At 41.9% G+C, this 20409-nt stretch overlaps 2 protein-coding genes across 2 annotated transcripts in view; both read right to left on the reverse strand.

The window, feature by feature from the left end:
• Positions 1-2983: 2983 nt before the first annotated feature.
• Positions 2984-10957, reverse strand: LOC121585874 (transforming growth factor beta activator LRRC32-like). Its single transcript, XM_041902174.1, has 2 exons — positions 10844-10957; positions 2984-5002 (listed from the first exon to the last, which is right to left on the reverse strand). Exons 1-2 carry the CDS (start codon positions 10955-10957, stop codon positions 3086-3088), a joined length of 2031 nt encoding a protein of 676 aa, XP_041758108.1. The 3' UTR covers positions 2984-3085.
• A 110-nt stretch (positions 10958-11067) lies between these two features.
• The window catches only part of LOC121531649 (collagen alpha-1(X) chain), an 89888-nt gene continuing 80546 nt past the window's right edge, over positions 11068-20409 (reverse strand). Inside the window, exons 8-12 of the mRNA XM_045225605.1 lie at positions 13351-13486; positions 13211-13267; positions 12903-13015; positions 12544-12679; positions 11068-12081 (exon numbers count right to left, since the gene is read on the reverse strand). Of these exons, the coding sequence (XP_045081540.1) occupies positions 11966-12081; positions 12544-12679; positions 12903-13015; positions 13211-13267; positions 13351-13486 (558 nt within the window). The 3' untranslated portion in view covers positions 11068-11965. The remainder of the gene's footprint in view (positions 12082-12543; positions 12680-12902; positions 13016-13210; positions 13268-13350; positions 13487-20409) is intronic.

Genomic DNA, 20409 nt, shown 5'->3' on the forward strand with positions numbered 1-20409 from the left:
TGACATGTGGTTGAAAAGACTGACATTCAGGAAGTATGGTGACTATGGATCAGAATGTATCGCTAGACTATCAGTGGACACATGTTGGTATATTTAGTCACAACAACCTCTGAAATGTGGACATTAGTTGAATGCATTAATGTAATAACCTTAAGCCTAATAGCTGCAGGTATCCAACAACCAAACAGCTGATGACGCAAACCTTAGCTGTGTTATCGTACTAACCGCACTAACCGTACTATTTGTGACGTGATTTGAGTATGTAGTATGCTTATTGGTCGTAGTGTACAAGCAGTGGACACTATTTTCATGCTTTTAGGGACAAATAATGCAATTTTTCAGAAAATGGTGGAAAATATGCAGCTCTAGTCCGACGACAGCAGATAGAAATTCAGTGCTTTAACTAATTATGACAAATGTTAAGAAAATGTTAAGCAATGTAGTATAGTAATGACTTTTCAAATAAATTAGGTTACACGTTATGTTGGCTGACTATTTGTTAGCTACGCTATCCTTACGAACCGCATAGCATTACAGCAGTATGTACCGGTATGTTAGCTAGCTACCTAACGTTAGTTGGCTACTAATACATGGAACTCGCCAGTATATTAACTATATGCTAACTAACTAACTACCCAACGTTTATTGACTTGATTATTCACTTCATTCTTAGCTAAGTGGTATAGTCATTAAGCGTTCTCATTTTACATTTTAGTCATTTAGCAGACGCTCTTATCCAGAGCGACTTACAGGAGCAATTAGGGTTAAGTGCCTTGCTCAAGGGCACATCGACAGATTTTTCACCTAGTCGGCTCGGGGATTAGAACCAGCGACCTTTCGGTTACTGGCACAACGCTCTTAACCACTAAGCTACCTGCTGCCCGTTCTCAATGGACATTGTTAATTCTGGCAATCTACTCCGATTTCAGAGCACTCCCGTCTGAGTTGAATATGGCCGGTGTCAGTAAACGTCAGCAAAAAAAAGTGTAATTAAATTGTTACCAGCAGCACAGTTGCAGTCACCAACGCTCTGGATAACATGAAAACAGCCTAACCAGCTCTGCTAGGGCGAGTACAATGGTCAGAGTGAGCTGTTCTCTCATTTGTGTCTGGAAGTAGCTAGCCAACGTTAGCCAGTTAGCTTGGGTGCTTGACTGCCGTTGTGAGGTCAAAATGCTCGGATCAACCCTACTCCTCGGCCAGAGCTCTGACCGCTCTGAATTCACGAACGTCCAGAGCACACTGAGTGCCCTCTGGCACTCCAGATTTAATTTACAAACATACCCTTCGGTCGTAAGATGTCTAGCTAGTCATTTGTTGCTATGCAAGAGTTTGCATAGCAACAGCATCAACTTCCGGTAGACAGGTGTAGCGTTGGACGCTCAACTGAAAGGATACCGTTCGTTCACGGTATACTAAAATGAACTAATAGTATATAGTATGTACAGTACCAGTCAAATGTTTGGACACACCTACTCATTCCAGGGTTTTTTCTTTATTTTTACTATATTCTACATTGTAGAATAATAGTGAAGACATCAAAACTATGAAATAACACATATGGAATCATGTAGTAACCAAAAAAGTGTTAAACAAATCAAAAATATATTTTACATTTGAGATCCTTCAAAGTAGCCACCCTTTGCCTTGATGACAGCTTTGCACACTCTTGGCATTCTCTCAACCAGCTTCACCTGGAATGCTTTTCCCACAGTCTTGAAGGAGTTCCCACATATGCTGAGCACTTGTTGGCTGCTTTTCCTTCACTCTGCAGTCCAACTCATCCCAAACCATCTCAATTTGGTTGAGGTCGGGTGATTATGGAGGCCAGGTCATCTGATGCAGCACTCCATCACTCTCCTTCTTGGTAAAATAGCCCTTACACAGCCTGGAGGTGTGTTTTGGGTCATTGTCCTGTTGAAAAACAAATGATAGTCCCACTAAGCCCAAACCAGATGGGATGGCGTATTGCTGCAGAATGCTGTGGTAGCCATGCTGGTTAAGTGTGCCTTGAATTCTAAATAAATCACAGACAGTGTCACCAGCAAAGCACCCCCACACCATCACACCTCCTCCTCCATGCTTCACACATGCAGAGATCATCCGTTCACCTACTCTGCGTCTCACAAAGACACGGTGGTTGGAACCAAAAATCTCAAATTTGGACTCATCAGACCAAAGGACAGATTTCCACCGGTCTAATGTCCATTGCTCGTGTTTCTTGGCCCAAGCAAGTCTCTTATTATTAGTGTCCTTTAGTAGTGGTTTCTTTGCAGCAATTCGACCATGAAGGCCTGATTAAGTCTCCTCTGAACAGTTGATGTTGAGATGTGTCTGTTACTTGAACTCTGAAGCATTTATTTGGGCTGCAATCTGAGGTGCAGTTAACTCTAATGAACTTATCCTCTGCAGCAGAGGTAACTCTGGGTCTTCCATTCCGGTGGTAGTCCTCATGAGAGCCAGTTTCATCATAGCGCTTGATTGTTTTGCGACTGCACTTGAAGAAACCTTCAAAGTTCTTGAAATTTTCCGGATTGACTGACCTTCGTCTTAAACTAATGATTGACTGTCATTTCTCTTTGCTTATTTGAGCTGTTCTTGCCATAATATGGAGTTGGTTTTTTACCAAATAGGGCTATCTTCTGTATACCACACCTACCTTGTCACAACACAACTGATTGACTCAAACTATCTTCTGTATACCAAGATGGAAACAAGGAAACAAGGCACACCTGTTAATTGAAATGCATTCCAGGTGACTACCTCATGAAGCTGGTTGAGAGAATGCCAAGAGTGTGCAAAGCTGTCATCAAGGCAAAAGGGTGGCTACTTTGAAGAATCTCAAATATATTTTGATTTGTTTAACACTTTTTTTGGTTACTACATGATTCCATATGTGTTATTTCATAGTTTTGATGTCTTCACTATTATTCTACAATGTAGAAAATTAAGAAAATTAAGAAAACCCCTTGAATGAGTAGGTGTGTCCAAACCTTTGACCGGTACTGTAGTATATACTCATTAAGTATGTCGTATACAGTATGTTAGTATTTGAACACAGCTTTTGGTTTTACATGCATAATCATTACACAATGAATGACCCTGTGTTGCAACAAACCTTCTTCACAAATACAACTAATGTTATCAATACTGTTGACACAAACAACATTATTATTGTTATTTGCCCGAGGTTCAGTTCTGTTATTTTTGGGCTAAGTTCCAATGAACAGTGCAGTGAATGGTTACGCAGAAAGCCAGTCAACAGAGTACCGTTGACATGGAGGCACACAGCGTGGTCTAGGTCCGGAATCTTCACCTTCTCTTTGTTTATGGCTTCGAGCCATTTGGTGTCACAGCAGTTGAATGAGTTGCCACTGACATACAACACATGAAGATAAAGAGACAAGCGATCAACCAAAGATTCATTCATGGACGTTAGACCGTTATTTCTCACGTCAAGTTCTGTCAAAGGAGAACAGCTGATGGTGCTCGGCAGGACGTCTACGTTGTTGTCGGACATGTTGAGTCGTCTCAATGCTTTCAGACAAGGCAGAGACAAGGCAGAGGTTGTCATGTTATTACCGCTGATACTCAGAGACTGGAGACTACTTTGCAACCCTTCTAGTGCGCCACTATTCAAGATCACATCTACATTACTGGCCAGGTTGAGAGAAACCAAAGGGGTTCTTTCAAATGTGTTCTGATGGAGTGTTTTGATCCCGTTGTCTTGGAGATCTAGATGTCTCAGAGTCTTGATGTTCCGGAAGGAAACACAGGAGGACATATTAGTTGGACTATTCTCTCTCATTGTCTCAGATGGTCCCAGTTGGTCCTTTGGATCACAAGGCCTCACAGAGTTCTCCTTCAGGTTTAATGTCTCTATGTTCGGCAGGGCTTCCAGGAACAAGGTGGAGAGTTGTCGAAGACCGTTGTTCTGCAGGTCGAAGTAGCGTAGGGAAGGAAGAGTCAAGGGAGGTTGGCGGTAGCAACCAACATGACCGCTGCAGCCCTTCGCGGTGTTATAGCTGATGTCCTGGAGACAGTTCTTGCTGAGGTTCAGCGTCACCAAAGACGTCAGATGGCTCAGAGTCTCCAAAGGTAAAGACCTGAAGTGGTTACTACTGAGGTCCATGTACACTAACGGCATCAGTCTCCAGTTGGAGTATACGTTGTTGTTTTCTACAGCATCCTTAACCTTATCATCACTCGTTAGTTCTCTGTACAGAGAGTCTGCCTCTGATAGCAGGGTGTCTGTCTCTAAGGCCCCCACCATGTTGCTCTGTAAGTGGAGGTATCTCAACTGGTTGGTCTTGGGGACCATAGGGAAATAGAGGAGGTTGTTGTAGCTCAGGTCTAAGATCTCCAGCTCGTATGGGTGACCGTCCTCACGGGTCACAAAGAACTCTATGGAATTCCTGCTAAGATTCAAGAGTTTCACCTGATGGAGTTTAAAATCACAGATGTAGACTAGATTATTTCTGGCTAAGTTTAAGGTCTTGAGTTTCTTCAACGTTTCGAACGTTCCCTCCTCTATCGCCGTGATCAGATTGTTCTCAATGCGAATGCTTCTCATGCTCAGGCTCTCTGCAAACAGCTTGGCCGTGAGTCGCGTCAAACCGTTGCCCGTGAGATCCAGATGTTCTAGAACTGATTTGTTATGAAGGTAGAGTTCCACCGCTTTATCATCCAGACCGTTCATGGAGATATCCAAACTCCTCAGTCTGTGGAGAGACCCGAGAGCTCGGCTGTTACTGTCCACATTGTGGCTCAATGCGTTCCTGGCCAAGTTCAGCTCTTGAAGCTGGGCCACATCTCTGAAAGCCCCTTCAGATATGATCTCCAGCTGGTTGTAGCTGAGGGTCAGCCTCAGTAGGGATGGAAGACCCAGACCCTGGCTGTTTATATGTCTGATAAAGTTGTTGGATAGATCCAGATCCCTCAGCCTCACGTCCAGCCCCTCAGGAACAGATGACAGGTTCTTGAACCGCAAAGAAGTTGGCTCCTTGAAATGACAAAGATGAGAGAAATAATGAAGCTTTCAACACCGTCTATAAAGTGTTTTGATATATGTATGAAATAATAATAAAGCTTTCAACACCGTCTATAAAGTGTTTTGATATATGTATGAAATCAAATGAAGCAGAAATGTACTATCCATCATCAAAATAACAAGCCTTCCAGTGACCAAAACCAGATATTAGATTTAATATCAGCCTAAGAAGCCATGACAGTACAGTGTCACTGAGCTCTGTATTCAGATGTGTCAGAGGGGTTCATATCTGTGAGATCAACTGGGTTTAAATTAATCACCAGGCAAGGTTACTCATCAGGTGAGAATGGTTAATTTAATCACCAGGCAAGGTTACTCATCAGGTGAGAATGGTTAATTGATTCACCAGGCAAGGTTACTCATCAGGTGAGAATGGTTAATTGAATCACCAGGCAAGGTTACTCATCAGGTGAGAATGGTTAATTGAATCACCAGGCAAGGTTACTCATCAGGTGAGAATGGTTAATTGAATCACCAGGCAAGGTTACTCATCAGGTGAGAATGGTTAATTGATTCACCAGGCAAGGTTACTCATCAGGTGAGAATGGTTAATTAAATCACCAGGCAAGGTTACTCATCAGGTGAGAATGGTTAATTGAATCACCAGGCAAGGTTACTCATCAGGTGAGAATGGTTAATTGATTCACCAGGCAAGGTTACTCATCAGGTGAGAATGGTTAATTGATTCACCAGGCAAGGTTACTCATCAGGTGAGAATGGTTAATTGATTCACCAGGCAAGGTTACTCATCAGGTGAGAATGGTTGATTGATTCACCAGGCAAGGTTACTCATCAGGTGAGAATGGTTAATTGAATCACCAGGCAAGGTTACTCATCAGGTGAGAATGGTTAATTGATTCACCAGGCAAGGTTACTCATCAGGTGAGAATGGTTAATTGATTCACCAGGCAAGGTTACTCATCAGGTGAGAATGGTTAATTGATTCACCAGGCAAGGTTACTCATCAGGTGAGAATGGTTAATTGAATCACCAGGCAAGGTTACTCATCAGGTGAGAATGGTTAATTGATTCACCAGGCAAGGTTACTCATCAGGTGAGAATGGTTAATTGATTCACCAGGCAAGGTTACTCATCAGGTGAGAATGGTTAATTGATTCACCAGGCAAGGTTACTCATCAGGTGAGAATGGTTAATTGAATCACCAGGCAAGGTTACTCATCAGGTGAGAATGGTTAATTGAATCACCAGGCAAGGTTACTCATCAGGTGAGAATGGTTAATTGATTCACCAGGCAAGGTTACTCATCAGGTGAGAATGGTTAATTAAATCACCAGGCAAGGTTACTCATCAGGTGAGAATGGTTAATTGAATCACCAGGCAAGGTTACTCATCAGGTGAGAATGGTTAATTGATTCACCAGGCAAGGTTACTCATCAGGTGAGAATGGTTAATTGATTCACCAGGCAAGGTTACTCATCAGGTGAGAATGGTTAATTGATTCACCAGGCAAGGTTACTCATCAGGTGAGAATGGTTAATTGATTCACCAGGCAAGGTTACTCATCAGGTGAGAATGGTTAATTGAATCACCAGGCAAGGTTACTCATCAGGTGAGAATGGTTAATTGATTCACCAGGCAAGGTTACTCATCAGGTGAGAATGGTTAATTGATTCACCAGGCAAGGTTACTCATCAGGTGAGAATGGTTAATTGATTCACCAGGCAAGGTTACTCATCAGGTGAGAATGGTTAATTGAATCACCAGGCAAGGTTACTCATCAGGTGAGAATGGTTAATTGATTCACCAGGCAAGGTTACTCATCAGGTGAGAATGGTTAATTGATTCACCAGGCAAGGTTACTCATCAGGTGAGAATGGTTAATTGATTCACCAGGCAAGGTTACTCATCAGGTGAGAATGGTTAATTGAATCACCAGGCAAGGTTACTCATCAGGTGAGAATGGTTTATTATTATTATTTATTTTATTTTATTTTTTGGGGGGGAGGAATGGATCAGCTTAATATTGCAGATAGATTGTATCTTCTATCAATGTAATTGTCTGCATCACTTCCAATCCCCCATGTTTTTTATATATATATTCCCCTTTATTACTTTTCAACCCCACCATCCTTTCCCTACTTGGAGTAAATTAGTGAACAACAATGCCCAGGCCTCTACTTCCGGTCTATACTTACTATCTACACCTTATGGACAGAGTTCATTTTACAATAATTCTATTATATATATATATACAGGTAAAAGTCAGTAAATTAGAATATTTTGAAAAACTTGATTTATTTCAGTAATTGCATTCAAAAGGTGTAACTTGTACATTATATTTATTCATTGCACACAGACTGATGCATTCAAATGTTTATTTCATTTAATTTTGATGATTTGAAGTGGCAACAAATGAAAATCCAAAATTCCGTGTGTCACAAAATTAGAATATTGTGTAAGGGTTACATTTTGAAGACACCTGGTGCCACAAACTAATCAGCTGATTAACTCAAAACACCTGCAAAGGGCTTTAAATGGTCTCTCAGTCCAGTTCTGAAGCCTACACAAACATGGGGAAGACTTCAGATTTGACAGCTGTCCAAAAGGCGACCATCGACACATTGCACAAGGAGGGAAAGACACAAAGGTTATTGCAGAAGAGGCTGGCTGTTCTCAGAGCTCTGTGTCCAAACACATTAATAGAGAGGCAAAGGGAAGGGAAAACTGTGGTCAGAAAAAGTGTACAAGCGATAGGGATCACCGCGCCTAGTCAAGATTGTGAAAAAAAACTCATTCAAAAATGTGGGGGAGATTCACAAGGAGTGGACAGCTGCTGGAGTCAGGGCTTCAAGATCCACCACCAAGAGACGCTTGAAAGACATGGGTTTCAACTGCCGCATACCTCGTGTCAAGCCACTGTTGACCAAGAAACAGCGCGGCGTCTCACCTGGGCTAAGGAAAAAAAGAGCTGGACTGCTGCTGAGTGGTCTAAAGTCATGTTTTCTGACGAAAGCAAATTTTGCATTTCCTTTGGAAATCGAGGTCCCAGAGTCTGGAGGAAGACAGGAGAGGCACAGGATCCACGTTGCCTGAAGTCTAGTGTAAAGTTTCCACCATCAGTGATGGTTTGGGGTGCCATGTCATCTGCTGGTGTCGGTCCACTCTGTTTCCTGAGATCCAGGGTCAACGCAGCCGTCTACCAGCAAGTTTTAGAGCACTTCATGCTTCCTGCTGCTGACCTGCTCTATGGAGATGGAGATTTCAGGTTCCAACAGGACTTGGCGCCTGCACACAGCGCAAAATCTACCCGTGCCTGGTTTACGGACCATGGTATTTCTGTTCTAAATTGGCCAGCCAACTCCCCTGACCTTAGCCCCATAGAAAATCTGTGGGGTATTGTGAAAAGGAAGATGCAGAATGCCAGACCCAACAACGCAGAAGAGTTGAAGGCCACTATCAGAGCAACCTGGGCTCTCATAACACCTGAGCAGTGCCAGAAACTCATCGACTCCATGCCACGCCGCATTAATGCAGTAATTGAGGCAAAAGGAGCTCCAACCAAGTATTGAGTATTGTACATGCTCATATTTTTCATTTTCATACTTTTCAGTTGGCCAACATTTCTAAAAAATCCCTTTTTTGTATTAGCCTTAAGTAATATTCTAATTTTGTGACACACGGAATTTTGGATTTTCATTTGTTGCCACTTCAAATCATCAAAATTAAATGAAATAAACATTTGAATGCATCAGTCTGTGTGCAATGAATAAATATAATGTACAAGTTACACCTTTTGAATGCAATTACTGAAATAAATCAAGTTTTTCAAAATATTCTAATTTACTGACTTTTACCTGTATATATTTTTTTTTTGCTCCTGAACTTCTTCTACTCTCAACCTCTCCGATCATTTTCATGATGTCCATCCGGTTTGCTTCTAAATGCCATATCTTTCTAACTGTGCTCTTTCCCAAAAGCTCCCAACCTATAACCTATATACTTATTATGGACACAGTATGCTTACATTATTAGCTATCTTTGTTATTATTTGTTGTTATTTGTTATTAGTCCCATCCTTCAACTCTATTCAATACCTCCCATCTATCTCTTAACACCATCCATATTGGATTTCTATTTGCCATAAATATTTCAACCGTACTGTGATGTTTTACAAAAGTTCTGAACCTTTCTATTCTCATTACTTCTACAGATTGTGAATTAAAAATAAACATTTTTGCTAAAAGTATTATTATATTATTGATTGATTGACTATGACTTTTCAGATCACCCAGTAGTGCTATCTGCAGGGTTAGCTCCAGGTAAATATTGCAATCCTTTAGCCATTCCTGGACCTGTGTCCAAAAACAAGCTACAAATGGACAGAACCAAAACAAATGATCTAATGATTCTGTCTCTTCTCAGCAAAATCTGCAGAGCTGGGAAGATTGTATCCCCCATATAAATAACATTCTATTGGTAGCAAGAATTTTATATAATAATTTAAATTGAAAGATTCTAATTTTTGAATCCGGTGTCGTTTTGCGTATCAGTTCATAAACACTATGCCATGGGATCGGTACGTCAGAAATCTCTTCCCAACTATTTTGCAATCTATATGGGACGGCTGTCATTCCTTTGGTCCTTAAGTGAAACTGATATACTTTTTTATTTATCACAATTTTCTTTAACCAATTATGTTCTTTAATGCAAGGCCGACAGACAAGTTCCTTACTTTCTCCCCCTTCCACTTTCCTCTTCCACTTTTGCGGTAAGGCTGCAATTATTTGGTTGTAATTTTGGGTAGAGCAGACATTTCCATATGTTTTTGTTAGCTGCATGTGCGACATAACTCCACCAGTCCTACCGATGATATCATTTACGAAGATTATACCTTTTTTAAACATTCTGTCAAAAAATAAAGGTTTTTTGTCAATTAGTATATTTGAATTTAACCACAATATTTGTTGCATTATTTGTTCTGTCGTTTCTGGAGGATTAAATTGAAATTGCAACCAACTTTCTATGGCTTGTTTTAGAAATAGTGACATTTGGGAGATTATTTCCTTTTCAAATAACTGAAAGTGAGAGGTTGTAATCTGAATAAAGGGAAAAAGGCCTTTCTTGAACATTGTGTGAGACAATCTTACTAATTTGCTTGAGAACCAGTTCGGATTTAAGTATAACTTTTGGATGACTGAAGATTTTAGTGATAGGTCTAATGCTTTAATATTTAATAATTTCTGTCCTCCGAATTCATATTCATTATATAAATATGCTCTTTTAATTTTGTCTGGCTTGCCGTTCCAAATAAAATTTAATATTTTTTTCTCATATAATTTAAAAAACTGTTTGCTAGGCGTAGGCAAGACCATAAGCAAATAGGTAAACTGGGATAATACTAAAGAGTTAATCAGGGTGATTTTTCCACAAATTGACAGGTATTTTCCTTTCCATGGTAGTAAGATCTTATCTATTTTTGCTAACTTTCTATAAAAATGTATTGAAGTGAGATCATTTATTTCCTTTGGGATATGTATTCCGATATGTATTCCGAGTATATCCACAGGTTACTCATCAGGTGAGAATGGTTAATTGAATCACCAGGCAAGGTTACTCATCAGGTGAGAATGGTTAATTGAATCACCAGGCAAGGTTACTCATCAGGTGAGAATGGTTAATTAAATCACCAGGCAAGGTTACTCATCAGGTGAGAATGGTTAATTGATTCACCAGGCAAGGTTTCTCATCAGGTGAGAATGGTTAATTGAATCAGCTCCATTAAATCTGCATTACTTCTCTGACTAATATATTGAAAAGACTTCACCACCCTACCTGTTGGTCATCATGTAGCCTTCCAGTCCCGGTGTTGAGCTGGATGAGGCTGTGAGACAGCGAGCAGCACAGCAGTAGAAGGGATCTGATGGTTGTCGCCGTAGGTCTGATCATTCTCCTGGGTCTGTCCTGACAACACTACACTAGGGTGCATGAGTCTGCATCACCATTTATAGCTGCCGGTCATAAACAAAGAGGAGACAAGACAAGCTGTGGACACCAGATACGCTTTGTGGACCTGTTTACTCAACAAACTCATTACTCATGACACATTGTTACAGCACAGAGATACATATCTACAAGTCTGGAGACGGACAGAAATGTGGCTTTTTGTTGTTGTTGTTATTAGTGTATTAAAAATAGACTCTTTTATAGAATATAACATTTAAAAAATACTATAAAAAATGGGATGTGGCATTCAATAAAAGACAAAATTACCATAAAAGACTTGTAATTATTTAGACACAAAATTACCATAATAACTATGTAATTATTTAGACATGACAGTTTTGATAATCCCAATGATTGTGTCATTAGATTAGAGGGATATTATGTCAACCAGTCTGTCCTCCTACCCGGGTATATTTATCCTCTGTTAGTTCCTGCTATAGTCCTGGAAATGGAAACCTTTCAGAAATAGAAAGGAAGAATAAATAAAGGAGAGGAGAGAGGGAGGAGGGAAATCCTGAAAGGGTATAAACAGACGCATGGAAATACTCTGTGATGACAGCACACAGACAGAAATACTCTGTGATGACAGCGCACACACACACACACACACACACAGAAATATCCTGTGACGACAGAGTAATGCATCCAACCACCAGGTGGATTCAGGACTACCGGAATACTTTATTACACTTGAATTATTGACAGATAAAAACCCAACATTCAACGTTGGACATCATCACCCATGCTCAGCACAACAGCATTCAAGGTCTATTTCATATTGTCATTATTCCGATTAAAAACGTCTTCTCCCAGCCATCTTCCACTGTCCGTGGATCTCAGTGTACAACAGCTGTGGAGTTCTTACAATAGCTCAGTGAGAAGAGCTCATCCTGTAAGGGGAGGACGTCCACATGACATCACATCCTGCTGGTGACTTCTGTCTCCTCGTAGTCAGTTCAGCTGTATGATGCCAAAGTAGGTGGAGTCTGCGTCCATGGAGACCTGGGCTTGGGGTCGATCTGGGATCACCAGCTCCAGCTCATCTTCTCTCTCCAGCTTCACGATGCCTGAGACAGGACAGACAACCAGACAAAGCCTCATAGAGACGCTGAACACAGAGAGGAAGTGAACAGGAAGTGACTCTGTAGAGCAGCCCAGCCCTAGAAGTGACACTTCATATCAACTGTAAGAACTTGTTATGTGTTGTCTGAGGAATTCGGCGTTCTCTGTGTTGGTCCAACCCCCCTCTGAGAGTCAGAGGTTACATCATGTAGGTCTGACATCTGATTGGAGGTTAACTTTACAGTAATACTATTGGTCAACAACTCAGATTTTGAATCCAAACAACTTGCTAATTATATTTATGGAGTCAGATAAACATTTTAATAGGCTAATTGCTTAGTCTTTTTACGAGTCACGTGTGAGGTATTTATAATATCATACATGATCAATATTACTGTCCACTACAACTGATCTCCCATTTTCATTTCCTAGTAGTGGAAACACCACAGGTGTTGGGTTGGGTTCACCTCCAGTGTAGCAGGTATTGGCATAGTTGGTCTGGGGCATCTCCTGTAGACAGCGGAGCAGCTCTGTGGATCTCTGATTGGCTCCTCGACGACGCACTATGTGACCAAGGATGGTGCCTTGGCTTTGGAACAACACCTGGGAAACAACAGGATGAACCATGTGGTCATCATAATGTTCTACACCGTGTGACTGACATGGATCCAACGCAGGTGTCCTGTGTCCCAGAAGAGTAGCCCACTAAGCCTAGGGCCTCAAGCAAGGTTAGCATGGTCACCGAACCATCTCCCTTACATTTGCAGCATAACCCATTATGCACATTGATATGCAAGACAAAGGGGTGGTATCTCTGACAATATACCTGGCCAAACACTATGAAGAAGCCATCTTGTTGGACGATGATTCTGTCTCCAGTGGAGGAGATGGCCTCCCCTTGATGCACAGCAACTGTCCAAGGAATCACCGTCACATTTCCTGGGGAAGAAAAATAACATACTGTAGCAAGCCCCATGAACCAGCGACTCAACAACCCAACACAATTAGCTGTTACAACAAGAGATCCTACCCCTTGGCGAGATTGTTAGGTGTTGTGTTAAGGTCGCTAGAATACGTTTAGCTTGTGATGAAGATTGAAACTAAAATTCATAGCCAAATGAGTAAAGTCTTTACCTCTAACAAATGGCTGTTCTTCTATGTTGGCTGACAGCTGCAGAAACGACTGCTGAGCTACAGACAGAAAACGGAGTTACTGAAGTGGCATAAAAACATCAACCGTCCTCAAAAGATCTAAAATGCTCAGTGACACTAACTCATACCAACTGTCCCTCCACCACAGCCCCCCTGCTCCCGTTTCGTTCTCAGAGAGGATGCTGTCGGTGAACCCAGAGTCTGAGAGTCTTTCTCTGTCCGTCTCTGCCACTTCAGAGAAGCTGCTCGTTTTGATCTCTGACAGAAAACAGAGAAGTCGAAGAAAAGGATCTCCCTTTACATGTCATCCTTAGAAACATAAGGCAATGCAGTAAACATGTTCCTTAGAGCTTTTAAACGGCAGTGGAGTGAATGATCCGTATGTTCTCCACAGCAGTGGAGTGAATGATCCGTACGTTCTCCACAGCAGTGGAGTGAATGATCCGTACGTTCTCCACAGGTTAGTCTGGTGCAAGCTATCCCTAGAACATAAGACTGTGGAGTAACTGATACCAATATACAATTGAATCACATACCTCCCATGTTCTGGACACACCAGTTATCATCCCGTCAGTGGATTCTTTAGGCTGTCGCTTTAGGTTTAAAACATCTCCTCTGAGTTTGTTGATATCACCTTCTAAAACGGTTACTTTGTATACAAGGAAGAGGTTAAGAAATACTGTTAATGTTGATGCTAATAGTAAAGTTTGGTACAGCATGGTTAGACTTAGAAATATGAATGTCTTCACAACACACAGACAGGGTGGGGTCACTGGTCCCAATCGCACCCTATTCCCCATTTAGTGCACTACTTTTAACCAGGGCCCACAGGCATTTGGGATGCACACTAACATTTTCTTGACACAGGAAGCTTAGAATGTGTTCAGTTTCAGAATCAAAACATAAATGAGGAAGTATTTTTAAGACGGCAACTGTTGTTGTTTCTGCTGTGGCCAGAAGCACTATAACGTGGAAGGGTGCCATTAGGAGGCAGCTGTTAACTTCAGATTAGGGCAGACAGCAGAGAGAGTTTGCAGTTTATTATGAAACTCCCTGACTCACAGACAGTGCATTTGGAAAGTATTCAGACCCATTCCCTTTTCCAGTATTATTTTTTCTCATCCATCTCCACACAATACCCCATAATGACAAAGCGATAAAAAACATAAATACCTTATTTACATAAGTATTCAGACCCTTTGCTATGAGACTTGAAATTGAGCTCAGGTGCATCCTGTTTCCATTGATCATCCTTGAGATGTTTCTACAACTTGATTGGAGTCCACCTGTGGTAAATTCAATTGATTGGACATGATTTGTAAAGGCACACACCTGTCTATATAAGGTCCCACAGTTGACAGTGCATGTCAGAGCAAAAACCAAGCCATGAGGTCGAAGGAATTGTCCATAGAGCTCAGATCTGGGGAAGGGTACCAAAAAATGTCTGCAGCATTGAAGGTCCCCAAGAACACAGAGGCCTCCATCATTCTTAAATGGAAGAAGTTTGGAAACACCAAGACACTGTTCTTGGGGACCTTTAATGCTGCAGACATTTGTATTTATTTATTTCTTACTTCAGTATATTTAGTAAATACTTTCTTAACACTTATTTTTCTTAAAACTGCATTGTTGGTTAAGGGCTTGTAACTAAGCATTTCACTGTAAGGTCTACACCTGTTGTATTCGGCGCATGTGACACATAACATTTGATTTGACTCTCCTAGAGCTGAGTGGTCGGAAGACTGAGCAATCGAGAGAAGGGGCCTTGGTCAGGGAGGTGACCAAGAACCCGATGGTCACTCTGACAGAGCTCCAGAGTTCCTCTGTGGAGATGGGAGAAACTTCCAGAAGGACAACCATCTCTGCAGCACTCCACCAATCAGGCCTTTATGGTAGAGTGGCCAGACGGAAGCCACTCCTCAGTAAAAGGCACGACAGCCCACTTGGAGTTTGCCAAAAGGCACCTAAAGACTCTCAGACCATGAGAAACAAGATTCTCTGGTCTGATGAAACCAAGATTGAACTCTTTGGCCTGAATGCCAAGCGTCTGGAGGAAACCTGGCACCATCCCTACGGTGAAGCATGGTGATGGCAGCATCATGCTGTGGGGATGTTTTTCAGCGGCAGGGACTGGGAGACTAGTCAGGATCGAGGCAACGATGAACGGAGTAAAGTACAGAGAGATCCTTGATGTAAACCTGCTCCAGAGCGCTCAGGACCTCAGACTGGGGGCGAAGGTTCACCTTCCAACAGAACAACGACCCTAAGCACACAGCCAAGACAACGATGAGACAGCCTATAGGGAGGAGGTCAGAGACCTGGCAGTGTGGTGCCAGGATAACAACCTCTCCCTCAACGTGACCAAGACAAAGGAGATGATTGTGGACTACAGGAAAAAAAGAGGACTGAGCACGCCCCCATTCTCATCGACGGGGCTGTAGTGGAACAGGTTGAGAGCTTCAAGTTCCTTGGTGTCCACATCATCAACAAACTATCATGGTCCAAACACACCAAGACAGTCGTGAAGAAGGCACGACAAAGCCTATTCCCCCTCAGGAGACTGAAAATATTTGGCATGGGTCCTCAGATCCTCAGAAAGTTCTACAGCTGCACCATCGAGAGCATCCTGACTGGTTGCATCACCGCCTAGTATGGCAACTGCTTGGCCTCCGACCGCAAGGCACTACAGAGGGTAGTGCGTACGGCCCAGTACATCACTGGGGCCAAGCTTCCTGCCACCCAGGACCTCTATACCAGGCGGTGTCAGAGGAAGGCCCTCAAAATTGTCAAAGACTCGAGACTCGAGCCACCCTAGTCATAGACTGTTCTCTCTGCTACCGCACGGCAAGCGGTACCGGAGTGCCAAGTCTAGGTCCAAAAGGCTTCTCAACAGCTTCTACCCCCAAGCCATAAGACTCCTGAACAGCTAATCATGGCTACCCGGACTATTTGCACTGCCCCCCCACCCCCACCCCATCTTTTTACGCTGCTGCTACTCTGTTAATTATTTATGCATAGTCACTTTAACTCTACCCACATGTACATATTACCTCAATTACCTCAACTAGCCGGTGCCCCCGCACATTGACTCTGCACCGGTACCCCCCCTGTATATATAGCCTCCCTACTGTTATTTTATTTTACTGCTGCTCTTTTTTTCTCAACACTTTTTTGTTGTTTTATTTGACTTTTTTATAAAAAAATAAATGCATTATTGGTTAAGGTCAGTAAGCATTTCACGGTAATGTCTACACCTGTTGTATTCGGCACATGTGGCAAATAAAATTTGATTTGATTGATTTGATTTGAAGACAATGCAGGAGTATCTTCGAGACAAGTCTCTGAATGTCCTTGAGTGGCCCAGCCAGAGCCCGGACTTGAACCCGATCAAACATCTCTGGAGAGACCTGAAAATAGCTGTGCAGCGACGCTCCCCATCCAACCTGACAGAGCTTGAGAGGATCTGCAGAGAAGAATGGGAGAAACACCCCAAATACAGATGTGCCAATCTTGTAGCGTCATACCCAAGAAGACTCGAGGCTGTAAACGCTGCCAAAGGTGCTTCAACAAAGTACTGAGTAAAGGGTTTTAATACTTATGTAAATGTGATGTTTCAGTTTTTTATTTTTAATACATTTGCAAAAATGTCTAAAAAACTGTTTTTGCTTTGTCATTATGGGGTATTGTGTGTAGATTGAGGGGGAAAAACAATTTAATCCATTTTAGAGTAAGGCTGTAACCTAACAAAATGTGGAAAAGTTCAAGGGGTCTGAATACTGAATGCACTGTAAGTGTTCACATTCAGCACAGGACACATTCGAATACAAAGGCTTCTTTCAAACAACATCATTTGTTATTGTCATGGTTTCTAACCATTATCAATCAATACCACAGGCGGGGAGAATTCAGACAAAATACCAATGTTTTAAAACATACTTTTTTTATTTAATGCCATCCATCACACATTATTTTACAAAAGTATATCCGATTTTATATACATATGTACAGGAGATATATAAACATATGAACTGAATTACATTCATATGGTAATCAGGAACTGAAAACAACAACATTATGACAGAACGATAGGACTTTGTTACTGTGACGTGGTGCAGTATGTATAAATACAGTATGTGTCAGCGCAGTATCCTCCCTGTTTATAAAGATCTGTTTATCTTTCAGATTGGAGAACCAAGGCTACAGTGAATAAAACCATTAGACTGGCTAGGACAGGAATAGGCCAAAGGGTCCATCTGGCCCATTTACTATCATGAAGTGAGACGCATTGCAACAGTCTAAAATGGCCTCCTGTCTTCATCCGCTTGCTCAGGTATTATTTTGGGAAAAGTGAATAATGTAATCAACTGGTCTTCAGTTGGGTACTGAGTACTGCAGTAGTATGTAGAGTTGGGTACTGAGTACTGCAGTAGTATGTAGAGTTGGGTACTGAGTACTTCAGTAGTATGTAGAGTTGGGTACTGAGTACTGCAGTAGTATGTAGAGTTGGGTACTGAGTACTGCAGTAGTATGTAGAGTTGGGTACTGAGTACTGCAGTAGTATGTAGAGTTGGGTACTGAGTACTGCAGTAGTATATAGAGTTGGGTACTGAGTACTGCAGTAGTATATAGAGTTGGGTACTGAGTACTGCAGTAGTATGTAGAGTTGGGTACTGAGTACTGCAGTAGTATGTAGAGTTGGGTACTGAGTACTGCAGTAGTATGTAGAGTTGGGTACTGAGTACTGCAGTAGTATATAGAGTTGGGTACTGAGTACTGCAGTAGTATGTAGAGTTGGGTACTGAGTACTGCAGTAGTATGTAGAGTTGGGTACTGAGTACTGCAGTAGTATGTAGAGTTGGGTACTGAGTACTGCAGTAGTATATAGAGTTGGGTACTGAGTACTGCAGTAGTATGTAGAGTTGGGTACTGAGTACTGCAGTAGTATGTAGAGTTGGGTACTGAGTACTGCAGTAGTATATAGAGTTGGGTACTGAGTACTGCAGTAGTATGTAGAGTTGGGTACTGAGTACTGCAGTAGTATGTAGAGTTGGGTACTGAGTACTGCAGTAGTATGTAGAGTTGGGTACTGAGTACTGCAGTAGTATATAGAGTTGGGTACTGAGTACTGCAGTAGTATGTAGAGTTGGGTACTGAGTACTGCAGTAGTATGTAGAGTTGGGTACTGAGTACTGCAGTAGTATGTAGAGTTGGGTACTGAGTACTGCAGTAGTATGTAGAGTTGGGTACTGAGTACTGCAGTAGTATGTAGAGTTGGGTACTGAGTACTGCAGTAGTATATAGAGTTGGGTACTGAGTACTGCAGTAGTATGTAGAGTTGGGTACTGAGTACTGCAGTAGTATATAGAGTTGGGTACTGAGTACTGCAGTAGTATGTAGAGTTGGGTACTGAGTACTGCAGTAGTATGTAGAGTTGGGTACTGAGTACTGCAGTAGTATGTAGAGTTGGGTACTGAGTACTGCAGTAGTATATGAGTTGGGTACTGAGTACTGCAGTAGTATGTAGAGTTGGGTACTGAGTACTGCAGTAGTATATAGAGTTGGGTACTGAGTACTGCAGTAGTATATAGAGTTGGGTACTGAGTACTGCAGTAGTATGTAGAGTTGGGTACTGAGTACTGCAGTAGTATATAGAGTTGGGTACTGAGTACTGCAGTAGTATGTAGAGTTGGGTACTGAGTACTGCAGTAGTATGTAGAGTTGGGTACTGAGTACTGCAGTAGTATGTAGAGTTGGGTACTGAGTACTGCAGTAGTATGTAGAGTTGGGTACTGAGTACTGCAGTAGTATGTAGAGTTGGGTACTAAGTACTGCAGTAGTATGTAGAGTTGGGTACTGAGTACTGCAGTAGTATATAGAGTTGGGTACTGAGTACTGCAGTAGTATGTAGAGTTGGGTACTGAGTACTGCAGTAGTATATAGAGTTGGGTACTGAGTACTGCAGTAGTATATAGAGTTGGGTACTGAGTACTGCAGTAGTATGTAGAGTTGGGTACTGAGTACTGCAGTAGTATATAGAGTTGGGTACTGAGTACTGCAGTAGTATGTAGAGTTGGGTACTGAGTACTGCAGTAGTATGTAGAGTTGGGTACTGAGTACTGCAGTAGTATGTAGAGTTGGGTACTGAGTACTGCAGTAGTATATAGAGTTGGGTACTGAGTACTGCAGTAGTATGTAGAGTTGGGTACTGAGTACTGCAGTAGTATATAGAGTTGGGTACTGAGTACTGCAGTAGTATGTAGAGTTGGGTACTGAGTACTGCAGTAGTATGTAGAGTTGGGTACTGAGTACTGCAGTAGTATATAGAGTTGGGTACTGAGTACTGCAGTAGTATATAGAGTTGGGTACTGAGTACTGCAGTTGTATGTAGAGTTGGGTACTGAGTACTGCAGTAGTATATAGAGTTGGGTACTGAGTACTGCAGTAGTATATAGAGTTGGGTACTGAGTACTGCAGTAGTATGTAGAGTTGGGTACTGAGTACTGCAGTAGTATATAGAGTTGGGTACTGAGTACTGCAGTAGTATGTAGAGTTGGGTACTGAGTACTGCAGTAGTATGTAGAGTTGGGTACTGAGTACTGCAGTAGTATGTAGAGTTGGGTACTGAGTACTGCAGTAGTATATAGAGTTGGGTACTGAGTACTGCAGTAGTATGTAGAGTTGGGTACTGAGTACTGCAGTAGTATGTAGAGTTGGGTACTGAGTACTGCAGTAGTATGTAGAGTTGGGTACTGAGTACTGCAGTAGTATGTAGAGTTGGGTACTGAGTACTGCAGTAGTATGTAGAGTTGGGTACTGAGTACTGCAGTAGTATGTAGAGTTGGGTACTGAGTACTGCAGTAGTATGTAGAGTTGGGTACTGAGTACTGCAGTAGTATGTAGAGTTGGGTACTGAGTACTGCAGTAGTATGTAGAGTTGGGTACTGAGTACTGCAGTAGTATGTAGAGTTGGGTACTGAGTACTGCAGTAGTATGTAGAGTTGGGTACTGAGTACTGCAGTAGTATGTAGAGTTGGGTACTGAGTACTGCAGTAGTATGTAGAGTTGGGTACTGAGTACTGCAGTAGTATGTAGAGTTGGGTACTGAGTACTGCAGTAGTATGTAGAGTTGGGTACTGAGTACTGCAGTAGTATGTAGAGTTGGGTACTGAGTACTGCAGTAG

This window comes from Coregonus clupeaformis, chromosome 2, assembly GCF_020615455.1.
Source record: "Coregonus clupeaformis isolate EN_2021a chromosome 2, ASM2061545v1, whole genome shotgun sequence".
In the NCBI taxonomy this organism is placed as follows: domain Eukaryota; kingdom Metazoa; phylum Chordata; class Actinopteri; order Salmoniformes; family Salmonidae; genus Coregonus; species Coregonus clupeaformis.